Source organism: Calidris pugnax, unplaced genomic scaffold, assembly GCF_001431845.1.
Source record: "Calidris pugnax isolate Ruff unplaced genomic scaffold, ASM143184v1 scaffold21, whole genome shotgun sequence".
NCBI classification, from domain to species: domain Eukaryota; kingdom Metazoa; phylum Chordata; class Aves; order Charadriiformes; family Scolopacidae; genus Calidris; species Calidris pugnax.
This window is the reverse complement of record NW_015090770.1, coordinates 3,006,160-3,016,398: the sequence shown is the minus strand read 5'-3', so window position 1 is coordinate 3,016,398 and position 10,239 is coordinate 3,006,160. Positions and strand designations below refer to the sequence as shown.

The 10,239-nt window shown below is 37.1% G+C and overlaps 1 protein-coding gene across 1 annotated transcript in view; it reads right to left on the bottom strand.

Moving 5' to 3' along the window:
* Positions 1 to 1,089: 1,089 nt before the first annotated feature.
* Positions 1,090 to 10,239, bottom strand: part of LOC106886191 (coiled-coil domain-containing protein 14-like) — a 20,010-nt gene continuing 10,860 nt past the window's right edge. Inside the window, exons 3-13 of the mRNA XM_014938925.1 lie at positions 10,082 to 10,157; positions 9,361 to 9,433; positions 9,125 to 9,265; positions 7,829 to 8,068; positions 7,644 to 7,738; positions 6,052 to 6,625; positions 5,304 to 5,445; positions 4,623 to 4,702; positions 3,976 to 4,194; positions 3,758 to 3,890; positions 1,090 to 2,423 (exon numbers count right to left, since the gene is read on the bottom strand). Of these exons, the coding sequence (XP_014794411.1) occupies positions 1,439 to 2,423; positions 3,758 to 3,890; positions 3,976 to 4,194; positions 4,623 to 4,702; positions 5,304 to 5,445; positions 6,052 to 6,625; positions 7,644 to 7,738; positions 7,829 to 8,068; positions 9,125 to 9,265; positions 9,361 to 9,433; positions 10,082 to 10,157 (2,758 nt within the window). The 3' untranslated portion in view covers positions 1,090 to 1,438. The remainder of the gene's footprint in view (positions 2,424 to 3,757; positions 3,891 to 3,975; positions 4,195 to 4,622; positions 4,703 to 5,303; positions 5,446 to 6,051; positions 6,626 to 7,643; positions 7,739 to 7,828; positions 8,069 to 9,124; positions 9,266 to 9,360; positions 9,434 to 10,081; positions 10,158 to 10,239) is intronic.

Below are 10,239 nucleotides of genomic sequence, written 5' to 3'. Positions count from 1 at the left end.
TCCCACTCCTGTGAGAGCCAGTTTGGGTGACTCAGCCCAGACTCTCTGTATTTATGCTCAATAAATGTTTGACACCTCAACAACTGTGGCATTTCTATGACTTCCTCACACTGTATATTCTGGTGCTTCACTAACTGTACTGATTTGCCAGCTTTCACTAATCTCTAATTTGTCTCCTTTGTGTCAGCTGAAGCCTGTTACTGCTTCTGTTTCTCAGCATCAGACTATTCTGTGTTTATCTACTGGTACTATATTTTCTTTTACTTTATATAAAATCAAGCATCTGTAAAAACTATGACCTAAAACAGAATTGTACAAAAGAACAGAATTTTTAATGGTTCTTTTCTTGCTCTCATCTGGACTCTCTGCTTAATCAACTTCTTTTTCCAAGTACAATACTCAAAACCCGAAAATTGAGTTTTACCAGTGATGAGTGAAAAAAGATTACTTCATGTATTTTATAGGATCTACCATATACTCTAAATCCCATGTGATGTCTGTGTTTTACTTTTGAACAGAATGATCCTGACTTACCAATTGTAACTCTCAATGTTCCTGCAGAGCTGCTGTGCAGCCACCTCCTCCCTGGCCTCTACTTGTGGAACCTCTTCCCCGTTTAGGGTACCTGCCACTGTTCTCTGGGGAATAAAAAAAATTACTAAACAAGGACATTTCATTTAGCCTTCTGTGCCTAAGCTCCTCCTAAACAAACAAATAAACAAACAACTTTAAAAGATCCACCTAGTCAAGGTAGAACACTTCTTAAGTTTGAGGCAGCTTCACTTGCATCAGTTAAACTCCCACTTCTTCATTAAACTCCATTTGAATTAAGAAGCAATGCAGCTGGGAAGTCCTGCCCAAGTGCTTCTTTGATACTGACACTACTTTTTGCACACCTTCATGGTGAACCAGAACAAGGAGCTCATTTCTTGAAATATATGGTCATAACCAAGGAAAATAACTCTACATCCAATTTTCTAACAGTCAAGTTATAACTAAATAAAAATTCCTCTTTATCATCTCTGTGACTTCAAATTCATCTCTCTCAATCCTGTTCTTACTACTTTGAAAAAGCACACAGTAAAAACATGCAAGTGTATTTTATCATTTAATAGAAAAAAATGTATTACTAACAGCACACTGATTTCTTAAAGAATTCACAAGTGCTGTTCTAAGAATTAATTTTGCAATTAAAGAGTATAAACTTAAGTCATAATTTAAAAGAAAAGGCATTTACACCAGTTATTTGAAGTTGTACACATCAAGGGAACCAGCACCATAGCTTAATGAGGAACAAATCCCATCCATAATTTAAACAACTAGAAATAAGTAATTTCATACCAAAAAATAGATACTCGTATCAGTACCGTACTTGTTACTATACTTCAGAAAAACCTCAATAATGCAAATGAGCGCACCCCATCTTGTTTCCTCACACTCATTGTTTCATCACGCTGTTTTGCAGAGTTCTTTGTAGCCGAGCGATGTTGGCATCCAAGGCTGCTAAGCTGTTCTTAAAGTCCTCTTCGTCTCGAGAAGTAAAAGTTGAGAAAGAGGATGCACTCCACTCAGACTTCCCTGATATATCATCAAATAAAATGGAGCTAAAATCAGCTATTCCACTGCCTTTTTTCTGAGAAGCCTCTTTTGGAAATAGCATCGGTACGCGAGGGTATGTACCAGGCTGAGATTGGTCTGGTTTGCCTGTGAAGTCTTTTGCAGCAGCTCTTGGAGGGCCTTTTGGCTTCATTTGGACTTTGTCTCCTTCTGGCTTCACTTTATCCCCCGTAACTTCAAGTGTGTTTTCCATAGTTGTTTTCACACTGTACCCAGCACTTAATTTACCCAGAATAGTTGGATCCTTTGTGATCTCACACCCATTCTGCTGCACAGAGTCCGAGAGCTCGCAGTGGTAGTCCAACATCTTACAAGCCCCTCTACTTTGGGAGAGCACACCAGTTCTTTCAGAGATTGGCAACTGTTTTTTTGAGGCACTGCTAGTCAATGGAATATAAACAGTCTCATCCAACTTGCTTTGGTCATCTAGTAAAGTCACAGAATCCCTAATTGTTTCTGCATCTTGCTTCAGTGAGGTACGCAGTATTCTAGGAGTTGATGTTCCTTTTTCTGAGAATGTACTGTTTATTTTATTTCCTTCAGCAGCCAACTTTTCATAGGCTAGATTTTGAATCTCTAGTTCTCCACATTTACTTGAGAAATGAAGTTCGGTATCTGGCAAAACATGATCCATTTCTAATTTTTTAAGGTAAGTCATTACTGAAGTACTCCCAGGAAATGGATCAGGCTGCATCTGCTTTTCGTGGTCTTCCAAAAGAGACTTTGAGAGACCTTTTTCACGTTTGGGTCTAATGTTGTCTACTGTGAGGTCAGACAGGAGCTTGGCCATACTGCCCTGCAGGGTTCTGTTAAGGTAAAATTGATTAATTAGATTAACTATTTTTTAGCAACTATTTAAAAAACCCCACTTCTATATAAAACCAAAACATTACATTTATCAGACTGCAGTGAAGTTACAATTCTCTTTCTACATGTTGTTATAACACATAGTACAAATGTGAACCAATTCCAAGTTTCTTGAATTTCTTTCTTTAGCTCAGAGAACTGTGCCTGTAAAACAATTAAATAGCACAAACCACTGAAGTTCGAGATTATTCCTGATATACCTGCTTTGAATACTACAACAGAAATCGATGTGAAGAAACTGTTACAAAGCACATAGAAAGTTATCAAAATCAGTAGAATTTTTTCCAAATCATTCACTGCATCTAAATAAAAAAATATAATAAAAGAAATAACTCATTTTGTTTGCTACATCAACAAAAAAAGAATTCTTAAAGGCTTATGTATATATACATACACATGTAATAAGACATCATTATACCACCATCTGGTGGTCAGTACAATAGTCATAGAAGTGTGTCCATGTGCCTAAACTTTAGTACTAAAGACTCTGAAGCACTGATCAAAAATACTCTGCCATTCCAACCAGTATCAACTATAAACAAGATAAACAACAGTTTAACTACCTGTGCACATCATGTCCAAACAAATTCTATGTCCATATCCTTTGCACGTGCAAAAAGCTATGGAAGTATCCCAGCTTGCCACCATGTTCACCATAGAAGACCATGACAAAATAAATTCACAATAATAGTTCTAAAAAATTATAAGTGACACCACCCTCATTCAGTGATCCAAGAACTCCCAACCTCTATACATAATTAAACATCTGGGCATAATCTACTTCAAATGTGTGTAGAATTAAAGAAAGGACTACTCAGTCCCACAGGGAGACCTTGCTACAGGTCCTGAAGACAGATCTCGCTGCAAGTTCTTTCTGAACCAGTATAAAGAAAGAAACAAAAAAACCCCCAAAACTTCCTTAATTCAGGTTAAGAGTTAGTTTCCACATTCTACAGCTTCAAGGGAAATACCAGTACATTTTCAGGTCCATGCACTTCCCATGGAGCTGCTTATTGGCAGGTGTGCTATCAAGAGTTAAAACCTCACACAGGTTACACAGCTAGCATTTTACTTTACAACAGAACTCAAGGCATGGAGCACAACTCTGGTTTAGCAAAATTTTAACACCACTGTAGCAGAAGTAGCTACAAAGAGAGGTTTTAGCCTACACGACCTCTTACCACCAAAATACTAAGATTACAATAACCCAAAGTATGCAAAAAAAGAGAAAAGTGGTGTCAAGAGGCGAAAAAAATACTGTGGCAAATAGTACCTGGTTAATTCACGCAGTCTGTTAACTTCTGCATCACGCTGACGTAACGTTATGCCCAAAATCTTATTTTCTTTCTCTGAAGCTTCCAGCTTAAACTGAAGGTTCTTCACATTCGCTAATGCCTCTTCCACTTCTAAAATGCCAAGAAGAATTGACTTAATTATTTCTTTTAAGTTTAAAAACACTAATTGAAGAAGAAACAAATTCAAAACACATACCCATCTTGAGCTTGGTGGATTGAATGTCATAATGCTGTTTATTTTCAAGCAATTCTTCTTCTTTATCTTGAATAGCTTTTGCAAGACGTTTATTTTCTAATTTCTGACTTTCTATTATTTTAAGTAGTTCTTCATTTTTAGCCTGCAGTGACTCGAGGCCTTTCAGTGATTCTTTCAATTGACCCTGGAGCATCATGTTCAAGGACTGCAAAGAAACTACTACCAAAAGTAAAACACAAAATTTTAAGAGTTTTATGTAGTACAGTTTGAATTTCTAGATCAAATTAAGATTTTAAATAATCTTGCTAATACGAATTTTTCTTACAGATAGAAGAAGGGTTTTTTGAGGCAGCAAGATAAAACTCAAGCTTTCTTCTTAACTATCTAATATGTCACCTTCATTTTAAGAGGCACATAGGGAAAAATAATCTGCTTGGCAGCTGAAGAGCTGTCTCACTATGTCGAGTCTAAACAGGCACAACAACCCATGCAAATATAGTTGCATGAATAGACCCACAACAGTTAGTTCAGTTGCCACTAAAGGCCACAACAGATACTGTTATTATTTATTTATATGCCTGTATCTATTTAAACAAAGCTGTAACAAAAATGTCCCTAATAAGCACCATTCTCTATTAGTACTTTACATTCATAGTTGCAGCTCTGTCCAGAAGCCTTCTCACTTCTTTCTCGTTCCCCGAGTTGCTGGTTTAATATTCTTAGTCTCCTAAACGTGAATTGTGGAAAAGCACAAATTCAGAAAGTTCAAAGTTCAAAACCACTGCATTTTAAATTAGTTTGGTAAGAAGTTGCTACTGAGAATTAAATGTTACAGAATGTTTCAGAAATATTTTTCTTATATTCTTATATTTATTCAACACAAACAACCCTTTGCAAGTTTCGGTAAACACCTTTCCCTCTGTTCTGAAGTACAGTGCTACCCAGTTGTGTTCTTGAGAACTCTGTGAAATGAGACATTTTTGCATTTACATTACAAAAAGAATATAAGCAGGGTAACTACCTCCATACTGCAGTTTTCAGAGAGAATGATACATTGATCCCACCTAGACAAAGGCCCAATCATGATATAACTGATACTGTATTAACTGATATGGTATTATCTGAAGTCTTGCTATGTGTTAATTACTTATTTTTAAACTATATAGCTTTACCAACATGCTTTCTAATATATAAACACTGCATAGACAAGAATGAAAGGGCTGTAACACTTACATCATAATGCAATAAATATGCAATTTAGAACAGAGCAGTTAAAGACACTTTAGGCTCATTTCCAATAAATACAGAATCACTGATGAGTTACTCACCGACGCAGCTGGGCATTTTCACTTCGGAGAGGCTGTAAAGCCAGTGCTATGTCAGCCTGTATATTGGTACTTCCCACCACAGCTGGGAGCAACGATATGCAGTCTTCTATTTCACTCATCAACCTCAACATTTCTGAATCATCTGCCAGAGGTGAGGGAAAAAAAAGACATAAACAAACCTGTAAAAAGGCAGCAATATTTTGTATGTGATTAAGCAATCTACAACGTACGTATAATAGTATCTGGGGTTTTTTCCCAAGAAAACCTTATCTTTAACTCTACTTATTTATTTAAAATTTTTAAGCTTGACTATGTTGATAAATCACAATCTACCATCTCTCTGATGAACCTTGGTGGGATTGCTTTGCAATCTGTCTACGCTGCTCCCTTTCCTTTCTCAGGGAAAAACACTTTATGTGAAATGAGAATAATCGTTCTCCTAGCTGTTACAATAATGTTAAAATATTCCAAAAAATGATTTACTACTTCTCCAGAGTAGTAAATCCAATCACTCTAAGATGTCATATACCATTTAAAGACCCGCCTGGATGCAGCCCTGAGTAACATGCTCTGACAAGCTCTAGGCAATCCTGCTTTAGCAGGGGAGTTGGACTAGATGATCTCTATGGTCCCTTCCAACCCTAAAAATTCAGTGAAATTCAGTGAAACTACCAGAAACTGAAGTGCTCGCTCATTTAACATATTACTTGTATGTAATCACTCTACTGCACAAAGAAAACTTCCTCACCTTGATCTGCTATCAGTGCTCTGAGCTCTCCCAGGAGATATTGTACAGTCTTAACTTTATGGGCTGTTTCTTCTGAACTTTCTTTTCTAGATTTTAGAACTTTCTTCAAAAAACTTGTCTTAGAGTTTGTATCTCTCACTGGGGCTGTATCAAGTACATTCAATTCGTCTTCTTCACTGACCGTGTCCTCACTGTGTTCTTCAGAAGTTTCCTCCTTGTTGTTACTTGAAGCCTTATGTTCTGCTGGACAATGATGATGGTGCTTCTGTTCAGTCCTGCCGTTCATCGCTTCATGTGACTGTAAGAGGGCCAGGTGAGCTTGTATGCATCTTATCAAATCGGCTTCTTTTATCTGTTGCTCATGGTTGGGGGTCACTTCTCTGCCAGAAGATGATGGGATGAATGCAGACACTGTAGACCTACCTGGTGCACCTGACGCTGTACAAGGGATCACACCAGGTAGAGCAGTGGCAGACTGAATCTGCACAGCAGTAGAAGCAGCTGAAACCACCGGGCAAACCACAGGTCCTCCCACCTCTGGCACACGTTCATTGTCACCATCTACAGGAACATTCTGCATAAAGAATATTGATATTAAACAAAAAAAAATTAACATGGATTTTTTAAAAAATATTTTAAAAAACCCCAAAAACTCTTGTCTAACCCAATGTAGTCTCGATAATTTTTTGCAAATCATAAAAGCAACTGCAACTTACTGATGGTGTAATTTTCCTGTGTATTAAGAAGTAAATAAAATGTAAATCTGGATTAGATCTTAAATGTTATTTGCAACATTAAAGCACAGTTCTTTTTCAGCTGTTCTGTGAAGAAAAAAACTCCACAGCATTTTGGGTTTTTTTTGCTTTATGAACACTCATTCCTTGAATAAGACCAGAACAGGGAAGAAAAAAACCAACACGACAACACTGTTACCTTTCAATATTTTACGTAGATGAGTTTCTTAAAAGTCAAGGACAGCACTAGCTATATATGGACTGCCTGCAGGTGGAAGGTAAATCTACAGTCTTACAGTTTCAAGGTGCAAGTCCTTGACCACATTTACCAAGGTGGCAGTTGGTACTCTCCATTAGTTCTATTCTATACCCTGAAATACACAAGCATTTTACAACATGGCTCTAAGATAATACACAGTGTCTGAAGAAATTATCAGCTTGATCATCAGCAGGGAAAACCTACAGATGAGCTATGTTTTTTTTTGTTTTTTTTAATCAGGAGTTGGTTAATGATCCTAATGAGCATTACTGAGAATATAATTATTAACAGCAATGAATACTTTCCTGTATCTTCCATGTTTGCTGTCCGTTACAGAATTCACGGTGCAGACACAAGCAGCCAGTTGAAATGCCTCTAATGTCACTTTGTGCTGTCTATATAAAATGTATTTTAAAGAGCAGTATCTCCTCTTATTATTTATTCTGTTCATCACTAAGGGTTGAAATATGCCAATTTTTTCTCTAAGAAAAATTATTATACAAACTCAAGAAAGCCCACACACTTGAATAAATGTATAAACAAATAGGCAGTGCAAATTTAAAATGTTTACTAATAGTCAGAATCAAACTTTTACTTACTGTCTGAGTAGATAAGGGATTAGCTGAATGCTGCAGGGACAGAGCTGACGTAGAGGTAGGTAATCGATAATTAAAGGGTGTAACATTTTGACATCCTAGAAAAAAAACACACTCTCAGATCAGGGCAATTTTGGGCAAAATTGATACAGTACAATAGCAGGCTCTACATTAATAGTTCCACCAACCATTATTTGAGGTAGGAAGAGGAGTTAGAGTAGGAATTTCATTGCTGTTCTGTGGTGTTTGGCCAGTTATCAGAGACATCTGAGTTTGCACGTGCTCGCACAGTTTCGGATGCATCACAGGAGAGTGTTGACTGCAAGGCACATGAATTGGTTGAACCATCTGATTCTGTCCTGTACTGGGAAGCTCTTTCTCAGTAGAAGGTGTGGTGGACGAGGCAAGTTTTCTATTTGATATTGGCACTATAGAGAAAAGAACAAAAAACCCAGCTAAAGTTGTCTGTCTTCTCAATCTACACAAACCTATTGTTTTCAGGCAGACTCTGGTAAGTTCCTTTGAAAAAGAAAACCAAAAGATCCTACAGCCTAAGATTCCAGTTCAATTTTTACTCATTAGCAAATTATTCCTTCCTTTTTTTTTTTTCTAGACAGAGCAACCCAACCCAGTTGGACAGACTGATGTCCCTGAAGGTAGCCAAGAGATTTAATCCTACAGAAGGCCAGTTCTAAAATGCTATTCTTAAAATCTCTGCTTAGCTACTTCATATGCTTTTAGACCACTTGGAATAACCCACACCAAAGCACTCTCCAAACTTCATTTTCTTATTCTGGGTATAATTAATACTCCGTATTTTTACAAGGCTGGAAAGATAGCAGCTATGTGCTCACCTTCTAGAATTCTACAGCCCCTACCTGTCTCTAATCACACAAAAGACATGGAGTGGATAGAGGGAGAAATGCTAATAAAAGTGAAGTATGTCAACTGAGAATAACTCAGAAGAACTCAGCCTAGAGTAGTCCATCTACCTTTCCATTCAAGTGCTCTGGCCACTAAACCATTTGAGTTCTTATCATTATTGCAACACTATCCTGTTTCCAGAAACTGATCTTTGAGAAAAGCCTGGCTGGACACCTAATTCCAGGACAGTTTATAGCTGCATATTCCAAACAGAGACCAAACACTGTAGTGCTTCACTGTCCAAGAGAAATGAGCATGGGTATTATCATTCACCTCCACACTTCCTACCAGCTAAACTTAGTGATGTTGGCATTTGGAAACGCACTCAACTTTTTTCCTTGTACAAACAGCTCAAACATTTGTCAATTTTAGTAACTGCTCAGTAAACATTTCAGGTCTCTAAGCAGCAATGAATAATGTCTACATCTTTTTCTGGATCTAGCCCTGGATCAACATACCACAAACAACAATTATCTGAAGCCTTGTTACCTCTCGTTAACTGAGGAGTCTCTCAATGTTGTTTGAGAAAAAAGCAAGCCCAAGAAAGCACACTTATTTACCAATTTCTTTTCGGACGTGGGCAGGAGTGATGTTTTTTTTCAACCCTTTCTTCTTCGAAGTATTTCCTTTGGTTAGCAAAGGCTTGGAAGTCATTTTAGTGGAAGTTGTTTTCCCAGGTTGTTTATGGTTAGTCTCCTTTCCTAGCATTAGTTGAAAGAAAACTAGTCAACAAAACAAACCAAAACAGTCTTAGAAAAAACTAAAAAACATAGCTTGAATTTTCAACAGGTACAACCTCGAGCCTCATTTTGTAAGATATTCTTCAGTAAAGCTGCACAACGGTCAAGTCCATTATGAATGGTATCAACCTGCACAAAGAATACTGCAGTCAGAAAATCAGTATCACTGTTTTCTTTCAGTAAATCAAGATTCTCTTTTAGAGGTGAGTGTTCCCCACTCTTTCATCTGAAAAAGAACAACTGATAACCTGCAAAACCATATCATTTCCCATGTATTACTTTGCAATTACATTTGCCAGATTTTACGTTTTAGTAATTGCACGTTGTAGTAATTGCATGACACATGTGAATGTGTCATTTTTATTCTTATTTCCACATACAGTTAAGCTACAGCCTATTTCTATTTTGGAGTTAACTGACTCAGCACTAGGCAGAAGACAGCACTGACTGTGTATAACTCAATCTTTTTGGCACAAAACCTAACAAATACAGCTATGCTTCTGCCAGGGTCAGCTCTAGTCCATAAACAGCATAGTTGTGTTTGAAAAATATATCTTGACCCTCAATGAGATTTTTCAGAGCAAAACTCACTGCACACAAAGCCAATTTGCATGTATCTGCAAGATGCAGTAAAGACATTCTTGCTAGCTTTTTAGGAGCTAGGTCTAATCTAGATGCAGTAGCATCTAAATGAATGTGGTTTTCTATTATACAAGGTATTCCAGTTTCTCTTCTCTTTAGATAACAGAGATGACTACATTAAAGTCATTTAATTACCTGATCATCAGAATCAGTTGAATAGAGAGAGTATCCAGACTCCACATCAGAATGACATCCTTTCCTTACGCCAAACCTGAAAAAGCCAAATTCAGAGTTTATTCACTGTCTGCTGCATATTAGCAGCAAAGTATATATAGTACTTTTATTCAAAAATA